Source organism: Camelus dromedarius, chromosome 5 (genome assembly GCF_036321535.1).
Source record: "Camelus dromedarius isolate mCamDro1 chromosome 5, mCamDro1.pat, whole genome shotgun sequence".
NCBI lineage: Eukaryota > Metazoa > Chordata > Mammalia > Artiodactyla > Camelidae > Camelus > Camelus dromedarius.
The window spans coordinates 32,161,145-32,185,411 of NC_087440.1; the positions used below are offsets into that span (position 1 = coordinate 32,161,145).

The 24,267-nt window shown below is 52.0% G+C and overlaps 2 protein-coding genes across 3 annotated transcripts; one reads left to right on the plus strand and one right to left on the minus strand.

Moving 5' to 3' along the window:
- Positions 1–1,362: 1,362 nt before the first annotated feature.
- Positions 1,363–11,235, minus strand: NRL (neural retina leucine zipper). Of its 2 annotated transcripts, none has more exons than XM_031453476.2 (3): positions 11,110–11,235; positions 4,001–4,093; positions 1,363–2,762 (listed from the first exon to the last, which is right to left on the minus strand). In XM_031453476.2, exons 1-3 carry the CDS (start codon positions 11,215–11,217, stop codon positions 2,358–2,360), a joined length of 606 nt encoding a protein of 201 aa, XP_031309336.1. In that variant the 5' UTR covers positions 11,218–11,235; the 3' UTR covers positions 1,363–2,357. The 2 variants fall into 2 exon arrangements, with proteins under 2 accessions (XP_031309336.1, XP_031309334.1); XM_031453474.2 differs by having other exon boundaries at positions 3,686–4,093.
- A 2,696-nt stretch (positions 11,236–13,931) lies between these two features.
- PCK2 (phosphoenolpyruvate carboxykinase 2, mitochondrial) lies at positions 13,932–22,359 on the plus strand. Its single transcript, XM_031453468.2, has 10 exons — positions 13,932–14,108; positions 16,381–16,626; positions 17,054–17,238; positions 17,325–17,528; positions 17,888–18,075; positions 18,399–18,561; positions 18,833–19,051; positions 20,950–21,087; positions 21,394–21,489; positions 21,732–22,359. The coding sequence occupies exons 1-10, from the start codon at positions 14,080–14,082 to the stop codon at positions 22,184–22,186; spliced, it is 1,923 nt and encodes a 640-aa protein (XP_031309328.1). The 5' UTR covers positions 13,932–14,079; the 3' UTR covers positions 22,187–22,359.
- The last annotated feature ends 1,908 nt before the right edge of the window (positions 22,360–24,267 follow it).

The window sequence follows — 24,267 nt, forward strand, 5'->3', positions numbered from 1 at the left end:
TGCTAGTGAGTTATGAATACAGAAGGGGTATCTAAGGCCTGTGCAGCCTGGTTTTCCTGGTGTGTATGTGTGTATGCGTGTGTGTGTGTGCACGCGTGCGTGCATGCGTATTCATGCACTACATATCTCTGACTCTCTAGGATTGTGGCCTTAGTGGTTCAGGAAGACCAGCTGTGTACTCTTAAGAGCATTAACAAGAGCAAATATTACCGTTTAGCATGTGTGAAGCTTTGTGCTTAGTGCTTTAAACATATCCACTCTTAGTAGGTAATTACCATTATTTTCCCCATTTTTTTAACAAAGCAAATGAGGCTTCACTGAAGCTCACCCGTGATTAAAGAAGAACTGGTAGCCCTGGAACTTGAGCCCAGGCCCATCTGACTAAAAGCCCTCTGTCTTAATCATAAGTGTGCAACTTCTGTTGGAGGTGTATCTATGTGACCCTCATCATGTGACCTGAGTGTGTGTAAACATGGCCCAATTGTGGGTATGGGTGTAGGTGCCTGTGGATGGGCGTGTCTCTGCGTGTGTGTGCGGGGCCTCAACCAGTTAAGAAAGGTGGGTACAGTAGTGGGTCTGGATCACAGCTCCAGAGAGCAGGTGAGGATCGGGGAGCTGTCAGAGAGAGAGAAGAAGAATTGGGCTCCTGGAGGGACCTTCCCAGCCCCAGCCTCTCCCTTCAATGATGTGATTCATGTGGAAAGGGTTGGAGGAGAGGCTAAAGGTGCTAGAGAGAGGAGCCAGAGCCAAAGAGGATGGCCAGTGGTGGGAAAGGGAGAGGAGAAGAAAAAGAAATCCTGGGGAGATGGAGGAGAGGACTCCCTGAGTGGAGGAGGGACAAGCTTGGCTAGGGGAGGGGGAGGAGGGAACAAGAACTGGCATGGGAAAAGACAGCTGGGGAGGGGGCGGGTAGAGGGAGTAGAAAGGAAGAGAGACATATGGGAGCCTCTCCCCCCACACCCAACTGCTTCTCCTCATTTATTATGTCCCTTAGAGGACCTATGACAGTGGCTGCTGAGGTAACTACTCTCAGCCCAGTGCCTCTGCTCTGCCCAGAGCCCCTGCCCACTCTCTCCATAGGCTGCTGAACTGGAAGCCTGGGTTCCCATGGCAACTGTGAGCCCTCAAGATAGCCATAAGCAGGCCTGGCCCGGTCACTACTGCTCCTGGGCTCCTTTGCAGTGGAGGTGGGAGGAGGAGGCACCATCTGGCCCAGTCCCCGCCCTTCCACCCCATTTTCATTGTGCTTCCAAAACTGAGAGGTTCCACTCAGCCTAAGTGGGGGCTATCCAGTCTCTCTCTCTTCTCTCCCCCGCCCCCACAGGCCTGGAATAAGGGTAAAGAATGAACAAGAATGAACACTTCTTAAATTGCAAGAACATCTAGCCAGTAGCATAGAGTTCTGCCTGGACTTCAAGTTTAATTCACAAAAGCTGCATTCTCTCAGCTCCTTGTCAGACTAGGGAAAGTCTCACCTCAGCCCGCAGAGAGGCAGGAGGTAGCAGGGGCACCCTATGCAGGTCTGGAGGCCAAGGCAGCATGGAGGGAGCAACAGAGGACCAGTGCATGGGCTCATCCACCACCTAGGCTGCAGTCAGGAAGCTGGAGTTGGGGGCTTCTCGGGGACACCATTAGGGATCCCACCCTGAGATGCCAGAACTGAAAAAGTGTCAGAAGTCATCCAATCCAAATGAGGACTAGATGAGGCAATCAAGACCAGGGAGCAAATGGTTTGCTCAAGGTGACAGAGGCATCCTGTGGCAGAGCTGAGACTAGGGCCGAGGTCTTCAGACTCCTGTTCGGTGTTCTCTCTGAGCCCACACCCACCACAGGTCTTGTTGCATTGGGCCCTGGAGGCCACTGGGTTGGACAGGAAGAGAGCCTCTTGAATAGAGCTCCTGGTCTGCCTTGATATTGGGAATTGAAATGAAAATGCAGTAGTCCTAAAATGGGGAGGCTACAAGTCTTGGAATGAAAACACAGCCTCATTGCTAATTACCACCTTAATGCACTACAGGTTGAAAACCTTGAATTAAAATCTAAACTGAGGGAGGAGCTGCACCACTCCCTCACCTCCCATTCACTGTGTCACCCAGCCATCATCCACGCTCCCTTCCCTCGCCCCCATACGCACAGTGCCTGGCACTGACTCCTGCGGATTTCAGTGTCCTGGTCATGTAGAATGGGGCAGGAGGTGGAAGGTTTCTGTGCACATCCTGTGTGAGGGGACGGGACCCCTTTCCCAGAAAATGACCAGCATGTAACCCCGGAGTATGCCTTGAGGGTCCAGGAAATTGGGGGATAGTTGTGTGGTCATTCAAAGGAGTGTCTAGCACCAGAAAGGGCTCAGTAACCATCTAGTGAATGGTACAGCCGCCTCCGGGGTGGGGGGCCCCGCCCGCCCACCGACTCCACCACTCCGCGGCCAGCGGCTCAGAAGAAGTGGAAATGGCCTCTGGCTCCGAGCCGCTCGGGGCCAGCCGGTCACAGCGAGCCTTGTAGAGGTCGCGCTCCCTGGCCAGGCGGGCCACCTCGGCCCGCAGCGCGTCCAGCTGGGCGGCCAGGCGGGCGCGCTCGGCCTCCAGCCCGCGCCGCTGCTGCAGCCGCTTGGAGCGACAGGCCTGCGCGTACCCGCGGTTCTTCAGCGTGCGGCGCCTCTGCTTCAGCCGCAGAGCCTCGTCGCGCCCGCAGCCCCGCAGCTGCCGGTTTAGCTCCCGCACAGACATCGACACCAGCGCCGCGTCCGAAAACCGCTCCGCCAGCTGCAGAGGGAACGGGCAGGGCCCCCGGTCAGCGCCGGCATCTTGGGGACTCCACGCTAGTGTCGCGTTGCCCTCTGGCCCCGCCCTCGGGAAGGCTCCGCCTCCGGCTGCCACCTTCACCTGAACGCCCGCCTTCCCCTGAATCCAACCCGCGGTCTAGATCCCGCCCCAGGTCCCAACACGCCCTCCCCTGCCCCACCCCAACCTCCGCCACGGGTCCTTGCCCTGGGACACGTATCCCCGTACCCTCTCCTAACCACCGTCGGTGGAGCCAATCGCGCGCCTGAAACCCGCGCCGCCCTGCGCGGTCCTCAGCACCCGCTCCAGGCCCACATGCGTCCAGTGGGCCCGGGCCCAACAGACCCTGACCCTCCGACGCACCTCGCTTCTCTGTCCTAAAGGCCGCAACCCTGTGACCCTCAAAGGATTTAGATTACATCTTAATACCCTCAACACCCCCATCTGTGTCTATAACTAATAGGATGAGTCCCAATCCTTTCTGAGAAGGTTGAGGGCTGGGGAAGCACGGAGTCTTGAAAAGTCTAACCTCATCCTGGTTCCCACAGTTTCAGCTTCGCTCCATTCCACGCACAACCCTTTCCCCGGTTTCCACAGACAGACTATCTATTTACCACCCGGTAATCAACCGTTCCTGATGCCCTTTAAGTCTCAACTCTCCCCTTTCTAACCTTATCTTCTCCCCCTCCCTCCTGGTTCAGCCTACTCATTTCTCTCCATTTGGGGGAAAAAAAGGAGGGGCCAGAACATAGTTTTCTCTATCTGATATTTTTCAAGGCCCTTCTTCCCTTCCCCTGAACTCTGGCCCTTTCCCAGTCAGAACCCTCTCCAGGGTCTCTCCTTCCTCTCTGGGCTGGCCTCCTCCTTCACCTGCACTGCCTCAGATCAGCTCACTGATCACTCACCTGGGCGTGTTGGGCTCCTGTCTCTTCTGGGCTCCCTGGATAGTAGGTGTGGGAGCCCTCAACAGGGACTGGGCCCTGACCCTGCAGCAGCTCCACGGCCTCCTCAGGACTTAGCCCCAGTGCCTCCCCAGCCCCCAGCTGCTGCTGCAGGGTGGCCAGCCAGTACAGCTCCTCCAGGCCTGGCCGGCTGCTGTCGGTGGCCCCCGCCATGCCTGGATCACTGAAGGTAGGTGAAGGAGGCACTGAGCTGTAGGGTGTGGAGCCCAGTGAGGCTGTGGCGGGGCCAGATCGCCCCTCAGAGGGTTCCCTCTTTACCTCAAACTTCATCAGGTCAAAGTCATTGACATACTCCATGGCCAGGGGACTGGGAGGGAGTGCCATTCTGGGGCTGGAATGGGAGGGGTGCACCTGTGAAAAAGAGGAGAGAGTTGGAGCACCGGGAGGCTGCCTGCCAGCCTCCTTCACCAATACCTGCTTCCCCCAAAGCCCAAGTGCCCTGGAGCCAGAGTTCTGGAAAGCCGGGGTGATGCTGAGGGACAACTTCTCAGATGGCAGGGGCTCCTGACCAGGGGGCAAGCAGCTTAAAGTTCTGAATGAGGAAGAGGAGAGCACAGCCTCTGGCCCCCTGGTGCCTCTGGGATCTACAAAAAATAAGAAGACTATGGCAGTACTTCCAACTCTAGTGCTGGAAACTGCTGAGCGGCTCTATCATCTCAAGAGGCATCATTCCATTTCCAAGCAATTAAAAAACATGGCTTAATTAACTGTGACACAGTATGTGTATATTTCAGGGCAATGGGAAGGCACATATGCTGTGAATTTTAATATACGTAGATAACATACTGTTACACCTCTCTATCTCTCAGAAATAGATGGAGAGGTATAACATTCTATGCCAATGCCTTGCACAAAGAAGACCCTCAGTGCACATTCATTCTGTGGATTAATCAATCAATGAATCTCTTTTCTAGGAAAAGAGAAAGGAAAGGAAAAAAGAAAGGTCCCAGAATCAGTTCTAGAAAAATCAGGACTGAGTGGTGACCATCTTCTGCCATTTTCTCCAAAGTCAGCGTCTCCAAGGGGAACCAACGAAAACTAGTTTTCCTCCTTCTATCCAGGACCTGCCACATTGTGTGAACTTGAGCAGATCACTTTCCCCTTCCTGACCCCAGTTTCCTCTTCTGTTCAAGGAAGGTAGTTAGACATTAACATATCCCAAAGCGTGTTCTGTGAAACACAAAGTCTGAGAAATATACAAGGAGGGGGTCTGTGCTCAGATAATTTTGACAAATGCTACCTCCCATCCCCACCTCTTGCAAATTCACAAGGCACGGCAGCATAGTTCTCTGGAGGTCCTTCAGTAAACCACTTCAGCAGTGTCCCAAACTTATGTCACCCAGGAACTCTCCTCCCTGTTATCAACTGTGGAGCATGTGCCCACTAGAGAAACCTCTGGCTGGGTGACCTTGGGGATCCTTCCCAGTTTGGGAGTCCCAAGCTGGAACCCAACTCCCAGTTCTAACAGCCCCAGGTGGGGCAAGGCAGGAGGTGCTCATCCCCAGGGCTTAGAGTTGGCTCCATCTTGATGCCCCAAGACTGGGTAGTCCACTTTCCAACCACATCTCAGGCCCCCAGGTTCTGCCCAGAGAGGCAGGGAGAAGGGCAAGGCCTCTCTTCCAGTGCCAGTGAAAGGTTATTGACCTATCTATTGTGCCCCTCACTCTTGAGAGGACAGAGGGGATGAGAACAAAAACACAGTTAGAAGGGACTGATCTTTGGCAGGGAAGAGATAGTGAGACACAGAGAGAGCTGTCCAGAAAGAATTGGATGAAGAGATAAGTGAGGAGGGCTGTTTATCTTCCTGATGTGATAGCAGCGAGGGACAGAAAGCCAGTCAGGGTGGGAGTACAGCAGGAGCAGAAGTGTGAAAATTCCTGAAAACAGATACCAGAAAGCAGACAGCAGGTGTGGAAGGAAGGAGCTCTAGGTGAGAGGCCCGGCACCCAGATAGGCCTCAGACATACTCACTTTAGGGATAGCAGAGATGATGTGTCCGTGTCAGAGCCAGGCAGGCACAGCTTCCCCAGAGACTGGAGGCCCCATTGAGCAGGGCCTGGTGCCTCTGTGTTCAGAACAAGGGGCTATGGGCACAGAGCCCATTCCACACTCTTAAAGGGCCAGCTCTCTGCGGTCATCTGTGGTTCTCAGGCCTCCAGCCAATGAGGTAAAGGGATCATTTGCATATCTCATTGACGGGTTTGAGGGTAGTGAGAGGAGAGGACAAGTATACGGTTCTCAAGGAAGGGAACAGGGCATCTTCCCCAACAAAGCTCCTCCCTGATTATCTGACTCATTGTGTTCAGTTCCCCAGTACCGAGAGCTGCATTGGCCCCCACTGTCACCCTCATGTGGACACAACCCTCAGCCACTGGTGACTGAAAGCCTGGGACTGGAAAAGAGGGCCAGACAAGCTCCCAGAGCCCTTACCCTCCAAGGCTCTGCAGCGCCGTGTCAGTGTTTTGGGGGAGTACAAGTTCTCCCAAGCCCACTTCCACCTGGCCTCTTGGGTCAGCAAGAATGGGAGAGGCTGAGAACTGGATGGCCCGGCCCCAGGACAGGCAGGCCAGCTCAGGAGCAGAAGGGTGAATGAGGAACCCTTGCTTCCAAGCCACCTCGGGACACTGAAATCCAATCACCACCAATCCATCCGAGACACTTTTGTACCTGCCCTCATATGCCCTCTGCTTCCCCTCACCTTTTCCTTGTGTGTGTCTCTGTCCCTCTCTTTTCCTCTCTCACTCATTCTGGTTCCCAGATGGCTGGGGGATGACCTACATTTTCAGCCTAATCCCCTAACACCTCTTAGAGCTATCAGCCCCAAGTAGAAGTTGGAACAGGGATACTAGGAATTAGCCAAGGAGATGTTTAAACCTGTCTGAAGCTGTTTAAATAAGGTCTGTACTAGAATAGAACTCCAGGAGTTAAAAGCTATTCCCTTACCTTCTAAGGACATCCAAACACTCCCACGAGGTTAACAGGTCCTCTTTTCCAATTCAGAGAGAGACTTGGATGTCCATCAGCCCCAAGGAGCATCAGTTGCAGAAATTAACCTGGTCCTAGCCTTAGGTGTTAGTTGAAGAGTTAGTAGATTCAGATGATCTAAGACAGTGACCCTCAAACTGTGGTCCCCAGACCAGCAGCATCACCTGGGGATGTGTTAAAAATGCAAATTCCCCAGCCTTACTTCAGTCCTACTGAATCAGTCACTCTGGGGGTGGGACCCCCAATATCTGAGTTTTAATAAGCCCTCCAAGCATTTTTGATGAACACTAAAGTTGGAGGACCCCTGGTCTACAGAGTGCCTATAGTCAACTCAGCTTCCTTTGTCGATGGGTGGGGGGTAGTCCGTGTACTCTCTCCTACCATGCTCTCTTCACACATATAAGGAGATGTGGGGGGAGTGGGGTATAGCTTAATGGTAGGGAGTGTGCTTAGTATGTGTGAGGTTCTGGGTTCAATCCCTAGTACCTCCTTAAAAAAAAATCTAGATCTGAGGCTATCTCTCTTCCCACACCTAGCCTCCATTTTGTACAGAGGAGACCATTGTCATTATTCAAGTGGAAAGGCTTCTCGGTATGATTGCCTGGATCTAGTGCTGTTTTGGCAGAAGAATCAAAAACCCCAAGGCCTGAGAACAAGGCCACAAAATGGGACTGTGGATCATGGAGACCGGGAACCCCATACACATGCCCACAGAATGTAGTTCTAAGGTAAATACCCAGGAAAGAGATCCCAGAATTTCCCTGGTTGAAGAAAGAGTAACAAGTGTTGACTGCCACCCCTTTCACAGGCCTGGTCTGGTCTAGCCAGACACCTGCCCCCAGCAGCTGTCAGGTCTGCGCTGATCCTCTTGTTTACTGGAGCGCTCAGAGGAGAGGTGGGAGGGCTAAGCTGCTAACGGGCTCAAGGAGTCAGACTAAACAAGCTCAGGGGAGCTGAGCCGCTTGGGGCTCAGACCAGGCGCCACTGACCAGGGAAAGGAGTCTAGGAGGTGAGGGCTGGGCCAGAGGAAAGGACCAAGGGCACAGAGAGGAGAGACTGCAGCATCAGTGGGGACCCAGGAGGTGGTTAATGGGTTCTCTTGGCAGGAGAGGGGAGACACACTGAGACTGACTGGCCCATGGACATCTGGGGACAGGGAAATGGGGATGAAAAAGATGAAACCAGGTGGACCCTGGGGAGGACAGAACAGAGAAAGGGAGGCAGAAGACTTAGCTAAGGAGGCAGTAGGTGTAAACCTAGGGGAGAGGGCAGAACTAGTCAGGGGGTCCCCAGGGATTTGGCCTGAAGGAGACAGAGGCACATAAGCATGTGGAAGAGACAGGCAAAAGCCCATAGGGAGCTAAGAGTGAGGGGAAGGGGACCAAGCAGGGAGGAAGGGGTGATGAGAGGAAGGGATTAGAAGAGCAAATGTGGTAGAAGAAGGGACAGAGGAAAGTAAGACTGGGGACTGAGAACTAGAAACAAATACAGAGGAACAGGCAGATGATCAGGCCACAGAGAAAGAGCAGTGGACAAAGGACAAAAAGGCAGAAAGATACGGACAGAGGGATGTTGGACCATGGGGAGATAGGGCCAGGCAGGCAAATAGCCTGGAGAAGTGCAGTAGAAAACAAAGAGGAAGGAGAGGAGGGGAGTCAGAGTCGATAATCCAGGATTCTGCTCCCCATCTCCTCTGTCCTGTACCCCAATTTTTGCAGCCCTGTAAGACCCATACTCATCCCTAGTTCTGACTTCTGGTATCTAGATCTTCAGTGATGGATCCAAATTCTCAAACTTCTTCCTGGTCTACCTCGTATATTCATTTGACAAATATTTATTAAACACCAACTCTGCACTAGACACTATGCTAGGCACTAGGGACACCTTAGTAAATCAGACTGACACCAGCCCTGCCTTCATGGAGCTTATAGACTGATGAAACAGAAACATGGCCCCTGCCCTGGGCCCTGTGCTTTGGAAGGCTCCACTCTGGCCAGCTGGCTGTGTCCCTTGGAGTGAGAAGTCCCAGCCTCCTCTGCCTGCACTCCAATCCCCTTCTACACCACACTCCAGACATATAGGAATTCCCTGTCCGAAGGCCTCCCCAGCCTACTCCTAAGGTCCACTTGGACCTCTCTCCTGGGTTTTCCCTCCCAAGGTTAGATCACACTACTTATATACATACACATCCTTACATCCTTGGCCATCCTTAGGGTGGCTGTCTTCAGGAGGCTGTGCACAGAATTGGGATGTGTAGACAAGAAGGTCTATATGCATACACATGAGACTCCTCAGAGCAGAAGGTGGTGTCAGAGGTGGGAAAAGACGTGGGTCCGAGGGCCCGTGGCTGAAAGCTGCCACTCCCTGCATCACCACATTCTGCTGTGGAATCCTGAGGATTCCAAATAAAATCCAAATCTGAATCCAAGCTTGAACCAAATTCGAGACCATTATGTGTGTATTTGTCAAGGTAGAAGAATAGAACATATATTATTTAATAGTTTGTTAGCTTGAGTCATACATTTTAAATACTTAAACATAAGGTTTGTAAGCCTCTATTTGTGCTCTTGCCCCGGGCCCTACATATATTAGGGATGGGCTTACATAAAAACAGACCATTATTATTATTTTTCCAGCTCCAATAGTGTATATTAAAGTTGCTGCAGTTTAAAGGCTCGTAGTTGGATCTTCTGAGCAGGCGGGCGGTCTACTGCAAGGCGAGCCACAGCCCGTCCCTGCCCCTTGCCTCTCTGCGCCCCCTCGCTGCTCTTAGTTGAGTGTCCCGTGGGGCCCGAAAAACAGACCATTATAAGAGATGAGTCTTTGAAGGAGAGGGACAGGGTGCTGTGAGACTTTATTTCATGAAGACCTCATCTGATGTGGGGGCAGGGGAGAGGGTGGCATTGCAGCGACAGCTTGCCTAAGAAAGTTACATTAAACTGAGATTGGTCAGGGGAGTAAGAAGTGACCATGCCTGGAGGTATGGAGAAGATGAGGATTCCAAGCCACAGGAATCATACACAAAGGCTCTGGGCAGGGAAGCGGTAGATGTCTTCACGAAACTGAAAAAAAGACCAACATAGCCAGAGAGTAGAAATCAAGAAAAGCGGGAAGAAAGGCGGTAGGTGAGGGCGGTGAAGTCAGCAGGGGCCAGGTCATGCAGAGCCTCAGAGGCCAAGTTTAGGATGTGGGGTCTACTCTGAGAGCAGGGAGAAGCTACTGAAGGATTTTCAGCAGGGATGTGGAATTATCAGATTGTGTTTGAAGACACCACTTTGGATCTAGTGAGGAGGGCCAAAATGGAATCAGAGTCATATTAGGGGCTTAATGCAGTATCCAAGTTGAGTTGGGAAGATATCTTAAGCCGGAAACAAACTCCGAGAGGATAACTTGTGTATGGGTGGTTTGTTGAGGGGAGTTTTCAAAGTCAGTGAGAGAAGCAGGACTCTGCAGAAGGAAGAACTGAAAAGCATTACAGCTGAAACAGAGGATTCCACTGACCCCATAGAAGCTCTGGAGCTGGGATGGACCTTCAGAGTGTCCCAAATGGGGGAAAGGGGCCAGGCCTTTGGACTCCTGCATCAACCTGTCATTGGATACAAACTGCCCCGGGAAAGGGGGGCTGCCTTTGGCAAGACAACACCCTTCAGCTCCAGGTGGTTCTCAGGGAAGTGCTTAGCTGTGAGCCATCAGCAGCCAAACTCAGCAGCTGGGACCATGAGTGCTATGATTGTGAAGGGGAATCTGCGGTCACAGCATCCACTGCAGAGGGTCTGCAAGACATCCCAGGCCCAGACCCAGAGGGCCCTGGGGAGGAGAAAATGCAGACCTGGGTGACGCTGGTCACACCCTGCCCCTCTTACTGAATGCAAGTTCATGTGCCTGAAACACAGTGAGGCCAAACAAACCAAAACGTCAGAGTGTGAAGCAGAGAAAGTTAAGCAGGGCCAAGCAAAGAGAACAGGTGGCTTGTGCTCAAAGACCCCAAACTCCCCAATGGTTTTCAGGGAGAAGATTTTATAGGCAAAATGTGGGATGAGGCTGCAGGGCATGTGAGTTTCTTCTGATTGGTTGGTGAGGTCACAGGACAGTGTTCTAGGAATCTTGCGTTCAGCCTGAAGTTGCCATCCTCCACCTGGGTGGGGGCCTTAGTTCCCGCAGAACTCAAAGATACCATGATGTAGATCCCTTGAGGAGGAAGCAGGACCCTGCTTTATAGCTGCACTGTTGTTTCTTGACTGTTCCTCCTTTGTTTCTGCCTTACCTCCCCTCCCTGATTACTAACTGAATCTGCCCTTTGTGCCCCAGGGGAGGTCTAGGAGGCTGAAGCCTTTTCTAACAAACAAGAAACAAGAAACGGGGGACACGGAAAGGATCTGTACCTGGGAGGGTCCCACAGGGTTCTGCTCAGTTTCAATCAGCATCATGATCCTGAAGGGGACATCTGGGCAGCGCACCACGATATCCACCGCAGGAGGTCTGCAAGACATCCAAGGACAGGACCCAGAGGCCCTGGGGGAGGAGAAAATGCAGACTTAGGCAAGGCTGGTCACACCCTGCCCCCTGGTGGTGTGCCTCTGACACTGGGCCAGCTGGTGGGCCAGGCTGCGAGGAGGGCCAGGAATCTAAACAAAACTATGGGGCAGATAAAGGGAATCAGCAGTGCAAGGAAACCCTCACAGAGCCCCTTGTTCAGTCTGCCTAAAGTTAAGGAAGAAACGGGGGGGATGGATTAGAAATGAGGGATTCATTCATTCTTTCATTCAACCAATGTTGAATAAGTACCTATTAATGGCCAGAGGCTGCTAGGAGCTCGAATGAAAAGAAGACTAAAATTGGGGTCCTTTTCCCAAGTAGCTAACAAACTAGTGAAGATCACAGAGATACAAAAACAACTATAATAAAGTGTGATTAATTCAAAACTATAGGTATGTACACAGTATAGAACTGACACAGATGAGACAGCTGTTAATTCTAAGGGGCACTCTTGACTTTCACATAGGAGGTGATGTTTGATTTAAATCTGAAGGGCAAAAAAGATTACAGAAGTGCTCTGGAAACTGCAGAGTTTGGTATGTAGGACAGAAGGCAGCAAGTAGGCGAGTGGGGGTGACACCTTGGGGTAAGTAGGAGCCAGATTATGAAGGACATCAGTTGCCACATATGATAGGAAGCCCTGAAGGAATTTTAAGCCTCGGAGTGAAATGATCTAATTTTTTTCTTAATGATAAATCAAGGAAACAGTATAGGATTGCAGAGGGGAAAAAAACGTTGGTAATTAGAGTCAGAAAGACTTGGATTCAGATTCCATTTCTCCTGCTGACCAGCTGTGTGACTTTGAGCACCTCTAAGCCACAGTGTCCACATTGGTAAAATGGCGCTTTTGTGAAACTGAAAGAGATTATGCGTGTAAAGCTGCTGGCTCAGAGCCTGGCACTTAGTGTCCACACAATAAACATTATCCCTCTCTCTGAATTTTCCAAAGTAAACTTATGTGCAAAGTTCGGAGAATAGCTTTGTGGGAGGGAGAGGGGGTGGCATTTGGAGAGGTGGGAAGCCAAGACGTTTCTTGGAAGCTATTGCCTGAAGCCAAGTGAGAGCTAAGCCCTGAACTATGGCAGTGGCCATTGGGTCAGACACCAATTTAAGAGCTAATTATGAAGTACAAATCCAAAGGTCCTAGTGTCTGATTGTCTATGGAAGATAAGAAAGGAATAGTCTAGAGATTCGGGTTCCTCTGGGACAGCTGGCTAGATAGTGGTGCCATTTGCTGAGATAGGGAAACTTGAGAGCAGGTGCAGGATCACAGAAGAAATGATGACCTTCGATAGATGGAACATGATGACACTAGTGTGCACATCTTTAGGCCCAGATGGTGACCAAAGAGGCAGCTGTTTGCAGTAGAGTAGATATGGACAGAGTCTGGATGTAGGGACTAGACAGAAGAGTCCCAAATACATACACATGAAGTTGAGCCCAGGATGGAGCCTGGGTGGAAGAGATGAGGGCCAGCAGCAAGCCCAAGGCTGGAGGCCAGCTCTCCTTTTCCCGTTACGTTCCAGCACAGAACTCTGAGAAGTCTGAGAAGTGGGATTGTTTCTGTTACCAATGGCAGAAATTCACTTAAATTAGCTTCAGCAAAAGAAGAAATTTATTGACTCCTATGCCCAGAATCAGGCATCTGTCACTCTCCAATCCCTCTGCTGGCTTCTCTAGTCTGACTTCCGTCTCAGGCAGGTTCCTGCTTTGCAGGGCCAAGCTGACACCCAGCAGCATCAGATTTACATTCTACCAGCACAGCAACCCCTGCAGAAAGAGAGCTCATTTTGAAAGTTGACAGAAAAAGCCCCAGAGAGGGACCTCATGCCCAATCCTGAATATTCCCAATAGCCATGGCCAGAGCAAAGAACACACAAATTGGCCAAGCTGAGATCCTACCCCAGGAGACCCACACGACCACACAGACTGAGGAGGTGGTTCTCCAAAGAAACATCAGGGTGCAATTACCAGAAATGGGAAGCAGATGCTGGGCCAATGCATACCATAGCCATGTTGGGTCTGAGATACTATGGCATTTGGGGTGACACCAGTGGTGTTCAGCTTAAGAGAGATGTCTGGATGGAGACATAACTTGAGAAATTACCTAAGGACGTTAAGGTGGTGGTTGAGTGGGGCAGATGACTTCTTCAGGGGAATATGGAGAGAATGACCACAGCAGAGGCCCAAAGAAGACATGCTGGGGTGGAAAGACACCACCACTTCACGGTAAGGCAGAAAATAGCCTTCATCACTAGGAGAAGAAACAAGGATTTGGGGTTGGGAACTCAGGGGACCTTAGCACTGGGCCCTGGGAAACAGAAGGGCCTGGGCTCACAGTACTCAGGCCCCAGGCAGAAGGGGAAAGGCAATAACCAGGCCCTGGCTTTTAGGGCCCCTGGCTTTGCGCCTAGTTCCTAGCCTGTTTGCCACCCCATGTCAGTCGCTATCTCCAGGAGCAAGAGTCCTCAAAGTTACATCATGTGCAGGGGGCGAGGCGGAGCGGTGGGGCGGGGCCTCGGGGAGGGGGAACCTAGGAGAGGACCCAGTCCTCCAATGGGAGACAGGGGTTTGGGGGCTAGGACGCAGGGGGTGGGGCGGCGGCTGGGCGGACCTGGGGCAGGAACCCCAGGGCGGAGAGAGGGTCCTGCCGGCCCTGCTAGGTCCCGCCCCTGTGCCCGCCCGCCTCCTTTTTAAGCGCCTCCCGCCTAGCCTGAGCTCCGGCTGGCTGCGCCACGCTCCCTCCTTCCCCGCCTTCCACATCTCCCCGGCTCCGTTCCTTCTCGTGGCCACCCCGCAGCCCCTGCCCAGGTGCCATGGCTGCTGTGTACCGCCCCGGCCTGCGGTGAGTGACCCCCAGTCCGGGGCGGACCCTCACCTTTCGACGCGCTCACCCTTCGGGGCTGCCAGTTGCACTCTCCTGCTCGCCCGCCCCCACCTGGTTTCTCACCCGAGGAGGAGGTGGGCAGGGGGCGAGTGTGTCTGGATCCCCTGCCTCTCGGGTCGTGCGTCTCGCCGGAGATCAGGGCGACCTCAGCCGCCCCAGGTCTCTCTGTTTCTGTCCCCTCCTCCCTCTCCCTGTTGTGCTGGTCCCTGACCATACCGTCTCTATCTGCCACTCTCAGAACTTCCTTCCCCCTCCTTGCTCGTCCCCGCTGGGCCCAGTCTCCGTGTCTCCTCCTTTGCTTTACAGATGTAACCCCCTCGTGCCCCAGGTTGCGGTGAGGAGCAGTAGGGCCCTGGGGTCAAGGGTGCACGACCCCCTGGGGATGGAGCTCAGAGCTCCCTAAAGAAGGTAGAAGGTAAACAGCCTTTCCCTGGTTTCCCCCGACTGGAACCTGGCCAACTGGGACCTGGCTGGAAGCCCCGGGGGCCGCCAGAGGGACCAGGGACCTGGGCCCCCGCGGGGAAGGGAGGGAGGCAAGGTGGAGGTGGGGGCTAGGTTGCCTTTATTCTCATAAGGCTGGCTTTGTCCCCTGACAGGATGGGAGCCCCTAGGCGCTGCTTGTCTGCCCTCTCCTCCTTTTCACAGCTTCCTGTCTTCCCTCTGTGGCCTCCCTTTTCCTCAGCTTTGGTCCCAGAGTCTGAGGGAACCCCCGTCTCTCCCACAGCTGGTTTCACTTGGCCAGCCCTTGTGGGGGTCACTGGAGCAGACAAAAAGGAGAAGGTCCCACTCAGGGGACTGAAGGAGAATGAGGGAACTTCACAAGAGACTCCCTGAGCCCATCTCCCCCACGGAGAGAAGTTCTCCCCAAGACTGTGTGCCTTTAAAATTAATTCTAGAGGGGAACTTCTTTCCCAGGCAGGAACAGACCCAGGTCCCAGGAGCCTTCCTCCTCTGCCCCAGGGCCATATTGGATTTCTACCCTGCTCTACCCAGTGGAAGCCACACCAGTTCCCCCTCCAGCCAGGCTCCAGCTCCCACATCTATGGCCTGAGCTTCCCCTCTTCCCCAGGCTTACTCCCTCTGAGTTGAGCGTCCTGCAGGCTGATGGTCCACCCTGCCACCAACAGCCAAGCTCTCTAAGCATGTGTTCTCCAGGAAGGAGAGCCAGGGAGGGACAGAGTCATGCGGCTCTGGGCGTGTGGGGCACAGTTTGGTGGGCGAGGCCCTGACATAGGAGGAGGGCAACTTCCCTCTCTTGGCCTTTGCTCTCTCTGGGCCACTCCACCCTGGGTCCAGGCCAATCAGAGCAGACCCTACCTTTCCCTCTCCTAGGAGTATGAAGGGACAGACTGTAGGGACCCTGCTCTCCTACAGATTGGGGCATGAACCCCAGCCAGTGACATTCCCCAATAGTAAGCCTTCCACACAGTTCAAAAATATCTACCCCATGGCAACATTTTATGCAATCCTTATTGGCTCAAGGGGGCAGCTGCAGATTCAATGCCTGGAACCCCCACATCCAGTCACCCACTCTCTGTACAAGGGCCCTAATCTAGAAACCTGAGACTTACCATCTCAAAGACCAGGTCCTTTGCTTGAGGCTTTCACAGGCTCACAGCATGCACACCAGAAGAAAAGAATAAAAACAGCTGCCCCCTTTTTTTGTTATTGAAGTATAGTTGATTTACAATGTTGTGTTAGTTTCAGGTATACAGCAAAATGATTCAGTTTTAATATATATATATATATTCTTTTTCAGATTCTTTTCCATTATAGGTTATTAAAACATCTGCCTTTTTAACTTATAAAAACTATACTTGAGAAAGAACAGGGATGAGAGCTTCAAACATCAGACACATGAAGCTATCACCTAGGCACCATTTATTGACATTTGGGCCATAGGGCACCTGTTCACTTCCAAACATTGGCCAGACACAGTTAAACACGGGCATAGGCTAAGCATGCAATAATATTAGCATGCCTATACAAGCACTTCCATGCAGCCAAGTATGTGCCTTTATGCTCATTTGGTAATATCCGTCCCCTCCTAATCAGGAGACACCCTCACTAAGCCTCATAAGGGCCATAAGATGCACGTGGCCTGAACCCACACCCCACACCTATTCTTACCTCTTCATGGTACCTGCACCCAGACCTGCTTTAGCATGTTTCCTGCAGCCCAGCTTTCACGAGAACACCTGGCCCATTACCTCTGTTTCTCCTCTCATAGGCTTAGCTGGCATGGGCTGAGCCCCTGGGGCTGGTCATCATGGCGCAGCGTCCAGACCCTGCGAGTCCTCAGTGGAGATCTGGGCCAGGTGCCTGCTAAGGTTCGAGACTTTGTGGAGCACAGTGCCCGCCTCTGCCAACCAGAGGGCATCCACATCTGTGATGGGACCGAGGCTGAGAACACTGCCATACTGACCCTGCTGGAACAGCAGGGACTCATCCGAAAGCTCCCCAAGTACAACAATTGGTAAGCCTTGAGCTCAGCAACCTGCAAGATGGGGGCAGCTGCATGAACTGAGGCCTCTTTGGGTTCACCAAGACAAAAATCAAATTTAAGTAGAGCATCCCTATGGAATGAGCAAGAATGGGCACTTTGGGGGAAACAATCAGGAATTCTTGGGATTGGTCTATATTTTCATGTTAAGTGAAGAGCTGATGCAAATAAAAGCTTTTGCTTTTGTCTTTTTTAACTCACAAGTTCAGAGTTTTTGCTGAGGCAAAATTCCTTTAGAGGGCTGGGGCCAAGGAAACTACCCCTTAAGATGGGATGCAAATGGATGGGGGAAAAATAAGGTCAACAGAAGACCTAGGGTCAAAGTTGGACTTGAAAGAGTGGGTCTGGGGATGAGGGAGATCTGCTGGCCACTATCTTCTTGGTATCTGCTCTCCCCTAGCTGGCTGGCCCGTACAGACCCCAAGGATGTGGCACGAGTAGAGAGCAAGACGGTGATTGTAACTCCTTCTCAACGGGACACGGTGCCCCTCCCGGCTGGTGGGGCCCGTGGGCAGCTGGGCAACTGGATGTCCCCAGCTGAGTTCCAGCAAGCTGTGGATGAGAGGTTTCCGGGCTGCATGCAGGGTAACCAGGGCGGGGACCCAGAGGCAGGGGCCCCGAAGGTCAGAATGGGTTGGAATCCTTCATCCAGGTTGCATTTTCCTCCACAGGCCGGACCATGTATGTGCTTCCATTCAGCATGGGTCCCGTGGGCTCCCCACTGTCCCGCATCGGAGTGCAGCTCACGGACTCAGCCTACGTGGTGGCGAGCATGCGCATTATGACCAGGTTGGGGACGCCCGTGTTGCAGGCTCTGGGAGATGGTGATTTTGTCAAGTGTCTGCACTCCGTGGGCCAGCCCCTAACTGGGCAAGGTGAGTGCCTGCTCGGCCCAGGGGAGGACACAAAGGCCTTCTTATATTCAGAGGGAACCCCAAATCCTACCCACCCTGATGGGTGAGATACCTATTTCTCAAGATCTTGGGTATCAGTGGGCTGGGGGTCAAGCTGTGTTGGTGGAGCCATTTGCATAAGATTGAGAAGACTCAGTTATCCACTTCCAAGAATAGGGGCATGAGAACTGATGGATATTATGAGGTGGGGGTCTTTAGCCACCCACTGGCACCACCACTGCTCCCAAGTGTTTCTCTTACCAACTCCTGCCCTCCTCCAGCCCCTGATACCCCAGTGCCTGATGCCCCTGTTGTTAGCGCCATGACCCCATTGTCCCCAGGGGAGCCGGTGAGCCAGTGGCCATGCAACCCAGAGAAAACCCTGATTGGCCATGTGCCCGACCAACGGGAGATCGTCTCCTTCGGCAGTGGCTATGGTGGCAACTCCCTGCTGGGCAAGAAGTGCTTTGCCCTTCGCATCGCCTCTCGGCTGGCCCGGGATGAGGGCTGGCTGGCGGAGCACATGCTGGTGAGGGCCTGGTGAGGATCTGGGCAGCTTTGGGGAGCAGGGCAGGGGTGGGGCCTGGCCAGTCAGCCTCAGCCTTGCCTCTCCACTGCCAGGTGCCAGATCAGTGGCCAGGGACTCTGACCAAATGCCCAAAGCTTTGGCCCGAGGCTGCTGAATGTTGGGGGGCTTCCCCTTGCCACCACCCCAGGCCCCGTGGCAAGGCAGTGCCCCTATTTAGTGAATAAACACCAGTCCTCCCTCTTGACCCCTAGCTTTCCTTCCCATCCAGACCATGTTTGACCTCCCATGACCTCCTCTTTGTTCCCTCTCTCCCCAACTCGCAGATCCTGGGTATTACCAACCCCGTGGGGAAGAAGCGTTATGTGGCAGCCGCCTTCCCCAGTGCCTGTGGCAAGACGAACCTGGCCATGATGCGGCCAGCACTGCCAGGCTGGAAAGTGGAGTGTGTTGGGGATGACATCGCCTGGATGAGGTTTGACAGTGATGGTGAGAAGCCTCGGATTGTACTTTCGATTCTGGTTCTTACCAGAGCATAGGAGTCTCCCCTCCTCTGCTCATGGTGAACTTTGTCAGTAACAAGCTTTTCCTGAACAACTGCTCCTCCCAGCAGCCCGTTCACCTTGGAAGTGTAAAGCCCTTCCCCAGCAGATCTAGGGTCCAGCTCAGGGAAGGGAGGGACAGAGCAGGACCTTCTGCAGCTGAACCTCTCAACTCTTCCTGGTCAGTCCTTCCTTTCTTTCACTTCTCCTCCCAACAGGTCAACTCCGGGCCATCAACCCTGAGAATGGCTTCTTTGGAGTGGCACCTGGCACCTCTGCCACCACCAACCCCAATGCCATGGCCACAATCCAGAGTAACACTCTTTTCACCAACGTGGCTGAGACCAGTGATGGCGGCGTGTATTGGGAGGGCATTGACCTGCCTCTTCCACCTGGTGTCACCGTGACCTCCTGGCTGGGCAAACCCTGGAAACCTGGTATGTGGGGTGAGGGAATCATGACACAGCCCCCAGGGCTCAGCACCTTGATGATATAAAAGCCTCCTCTGCAACCTGCCACCATCTCCCAGGACCTCCAGGAGGCACAAGGAGTTACGAATCTTCAGTTTCCAACCCCAGGCAAGATTTCAGTTCACGTCCCAACTCCACCAAGTACTGGCTCTGTGTCCTGGCTGGGTCGCTCAGCCTCCTGAGCTTCAGAGTCCCCATGAGTTGAATGGGGAGAGTTATTACAGTACCTATCCCATAAGGTGTTGGAGGATTAAATTAAATAATGCATGCAAAGGGTTCAACACAGTGCGAAATACAGACTAAATTCTCAATATAAGTTGGATATTTTTAAAGGGGGAGGGCTGTCTTAGAAATTATTATAGAAGGAATTGGGCTCAAAGCACATCCATAAAGTTTGACCCATTAGGAAGGAAGAAGCCTGCCCCTCCCTCTGCCACTTGGCCCCCACCATCCCCCTGTATAATAACCATTGTCTAAAGGTCAGTATTATTGCCCTCACCCTTCCCCTGTCCCTCCAACACATGTACCCCAATCCTTCCAGATGAAATCAGACCAGCTCTTTAGCCTCTCTTAGAAGGTAGTTTCTCAACCCTGTCATTACCCTCTGGGGCCCTGCAGCCCTGCCCCCTCCCCTAGCCCTGCACTCTGGACCTTCAGCTTTCAGTGGCCTTTGGCAGTCAGATTGCCGAGGCCTATGGGAGGCGGGGGAAGCTGGACAAAGAAGAGTGTGGCAGGGGAGGGTGGCCTGTGGTCACTGAAGCCCACATTCAAATCTTCCAGGCTGGCCTAGCAGTCACCCTCTTCATCTAATCACCCTTCATTTTCTCTACCACCATCATTAAGCCCTTCTCAGCCTCCCCACCCGACTGAGAAATCCAAGAAACTTTCATATTTCCCCACAGGCTAGTTCCCCAACCCTTTCATCATCTCTGGATTCAGGGGTATAACTGGGGCATATTGTGCCCAGCTTCAATTCTCAGAATAATACCCTGTGCCAGGTTCTGAATTGGGGGCGGATGGAAGTGCAAGAGAGAAGCATTAGAGATGGCTCTTACGTGAGAGTGGAGGCAGGAGCTGGGGGCCCTGGCTCTGCGACTTCCTTGCCCCCCACGTCTGACCAGCAACCTCGAGCAGAGAAAGCTCCGTGTCCATTCAGGGTCCCCATGATGGTCCTTTATACATCTGCCAATGACTGGTCCCAACCCCTCTCCAGGGCACCTAAGAGGCCAAATGACCTGGGCTCCTCAAGTTATGCCTGCCCAGGTTATCTCCTAGTCTGAGTTCTTCAAGCCCTTTCACTCCAGCAGGGTCTGAGCAGACCAAGGGAAATCACCAAAATCCTGCTAGCTTTAAAATCAAGTCCCCTTTGCATTTTGATAACTCAGGAGATTGTCTTCCCGCATTTGCTGATGGAAAGTCAATTATCTGAAAAACTGACCTGACAATCTTCCATTTTTGCTTTAGGTTTGAGTATTTATTTAAATAATCATCCTGTAAATTAAAAGAAGCATTTCTGGGGGAAATTTTCTATTATAACCATATGCCAAAATCTAACCCCATTCCCTTGAGCACTGGTCAATGCCATGTGGCTATGGCTTGGCATAAACATTGGTGTCCTGCTAAACCCCAGTTCTTCTCCCACTCTTCTCCCACAGCTCAGCCGATACCACCATCATGGATAAATAACCTGATCTTTGAGGGTGATGTTCTGGCTCCCTTCCCCCTGCTCCTTATCAACCTCCAACCTGAGATTGCAGGGAGCCGATGAGGCAAAAAGAAATTGTGCAAGAGTACCTGCAAATGTTTGTGTCTTTGGGGGATGCACATGCCCTTGGGAGTGATAGTGATGGTATTTCCTCTGCCAGGTGACAAGGAGCCTTGTGCACATCCCAACTCTCGCTTTTGTGCCCCGGCTCGCCAGTGCCCCATCATGGACCCAGCCTGGGAGGCCCCGGAGGGTGTTCCCATTGATGCCATCATCTTTGGAGGTCGCAGACCCAAAGGTAAACCTCATGTGGGCTCCATGCCTTCTGGGTGAAGGGTATGGCTCTCTATCAGGGCCCACCTCCCCCTTGTACTTGAAGCTCAGAGAGCGTCAGCCTAGATCGCCAACTACAGCTGTCTGCCTCTAGAGCGCTCCCCTGGAGAATGCAAAATTAGGGCATGGTGGGGAGGCATGGGGTTTGAAAAGGCAACAGTTGAGGTCCTAGGGGAGAGAGAGAGAGTGTGTAGGAGTCAAGGTTACCAGAAGGGATGGAGTGAGGGTGCAAAGATACGAGCTGCCTGTGATTGTGTGTGTGGTGTCCCAGGAGTCCCCCTGGTTTACGAGGCCTTCAGCTGGCGCCACGGTGTGTTTGTGGGCAGTGCCATGCGCTCAGAGTCCACTGCTGCAGCTGAGCACAAAGGTAAGCTCCCTCCCTGCCCCTTTTCTTTGTGCCAGCATCACCTCTTCTCTCCCTTCCTGAGCCAGACCTTCCTCCTGCCCACCGCTTCCCATGTTTCCTTCCCCCATTCCCTTCTCTTCACCCTGCCTCGAGGCTATTCCAGAACTGCCAACATTTCACAACTTCCTCTGGCTGGAGGCAGGGTGCCCCTCTCTTCTCCAATAAGGAGGAAGACTCCTTACCCATTCTGCTCTTCTCCCCAGGGAAGGTCATCATGCATGACCCATTTGCCATGCGGCCCTTTTTCGGCTACAACTTTGGGCGCTACCTTGAACACTGGCTGAGCATGGAAGGGCGCAAGGGGGTCCGGCTGCCCCGCATCTTCCATGTCAACTGGTTCCGGCGTGACGAGGCAGGCCGCTTCCTGTGGCCAGGCTTTGGAGAGAATGCTCGGGTGCTAGACTGGATCTGCCGGAGGCTAGAAGGGGAGGACAGTGCCCGAGAGACGCCCATCGGGCTGGTGCCAAAGGAAGGCGCCTTGGATCTCAGCGGCCTGGGAGCCATAGACACCACCCAGCTGTTCTCACTCCCCAAGGACTTCTGGGAACAGGAAGTTCGTGACATTCGGAGCTACCTGACAGAGCAGGTCAACCAGGATCTGCCCAAAGAGGTGTTGGCTGAGCTGGAGGCCCTGGAGGGACGTGTGCACAAAATGTGACCTGAGGCTCCCAGCCTGGGGCTCCTGCCTAGTGAGAGAGCACAGCACCCCACCCCCACACCCCAGAATAAGCGAGCCACCAGGCTTGCAGAAAATATGAGCAGCTTGCCATGAGACACGGCCACAGACCTCTCCCCACATGCTGTCCAATAATAAGAGATGCTTGTTTATAACATCTGTGCTGTTTTCTTTTCCTGCCTACCATCCCAGGCTTCCCTCTAACACCAATTTCACAATCTTCTTCCAGCCCTTCCAAGCAGCTGGTGGCCCAGTGCAGCCCGGCCTGGCACAGCCTGGTGGTATGAGGCAGCTCGACCACTGGGCCATATAAGTAGAAATTGGTTGGAGAAGGAAGTATCCACTCCTGTCCTGAGATCTTTAAAAGGTGGGGCCTCTGTGAGCTGCTCAGTACAGCCTGTAGGTCTAAAATTCTCAATCTCCCATCAGAGATGCAGAAGCCAGTATAACCGACCCCACTCTCCAGTGAAGCAGCTCCACTGTCGATTCTCGACCTGTTTTTCCTCCTGCCTGACCTGAAATTGAGACTCGCAAAGAATGCATGAAGACATAACTCAGCATCAAGGCAGCTAACACTTCTGTGTGCCAGGCACTGTTCAGGGGCATCAGCTGAGAATAACTTCACCTGTGATCTGGATCAGGCTGAGTGAATGTATAAACTGAGATGGGTACAATGAAGTCTATACCCAGAAAATGAGAACAAATTTTAACAAATAAAATTAAAATTCTCATTTTAAAAATGGAAATAAAAAAAAAAAACCTAGGGATTCCCTCAAAAGAAAACACTGGAGAAGGAAACACCAAGTGTTCTCATAGAAAACAGCCAATGACGAGCTACAATGCGTAAGAGCAGGAAAGAATCTGAAGGTCAGAGTGGTTCACATCCTAAAAGACAGTTAGCAATGGAGCCCATTGCATTTATAAATATACAGCTTCAGCTTTATAAACAGCATGTGATAACTGAAACAATATGATCAGAAGCAGCATAATATGGATGTTAGGAACCTAGTAGTCTCTGGCCAGGGGTGCCTCTCAGTTTCTTCAGCTGTAAAATGGGGATGTGCCTACATCTAAGTGTTGTGAGGATTAAAAGAATCATTGGAGCCAGGCACTCAGCACTATGCCTGGCAAGAAATAAACATTGAATATGTTAGCCGCTCTCACCTTTCCATTCTGTTTTGATTAGAGTAGGCCCCGTAAGCATGTATTATATGTTGCTGACTCTACAGTTTAAGAGGAAAATGAGCAATGTAAATAAAATTTAGGGGAGAAAGAAAACAGGTTTGAAAATAAGTCCTTCCAGGAAAGAGGCAAGGAACCGGAGTTCCAGGCACCTCCCTGGTACCTAAATGCACAGTGATAGGAAGTGTCAGCCTTAAAAATGATTTTATTAATTAGAATAAAATAATGCTGCATGCCCTACAGCTCCAAATAAATGATACAATATAGTTAACAAATTTTAGTTAACTTTTAATTTATTTATTTGAGTTGATGTAATGCCTTTTTTATTGAATATAGTTGATTTAATTTCTTTTTGTTGGGGGAGGAAATTAGATTTATTTATTTAATGGCAGTACTGGGGATCAAACGCATGACCTCATGCATGCTAAGCACACACTCTACCACTGAGCTATCACTGTTCCCCCTTGATTTAGAATGTTGTGCTAATTTCTGGTGTACAGCATAAACCATTTTATTTTAAAATAAAACAGATACAGAAAATTGTACAAAACAAAAACATAGCTTAATAAACTAATATACAGCAAATACCCTTGAAAACATCACCCAGAGAAAGAAACAGAACTTTGCCAAATACCAAAAGCCCTTCCACCCTCCTGGCCATGTTCTTCATCTTCATCACAGCCCTTCCTGGTGTAAATGGACACTATGGTTCATGACAATAACATCCTTGCTTTTTTTTTTTTTTTTGGAGTTTTATTACCAAAATCCAGATCCCTAACATTACAGTTTAGTCCTGCCCATTTAAAAAAATTCCATATGCTTTTTAAGTCTCTTTCAATCTACAGGCTCCTCTTCCATTCCTTTCTTTTCCTTCAGTTTAA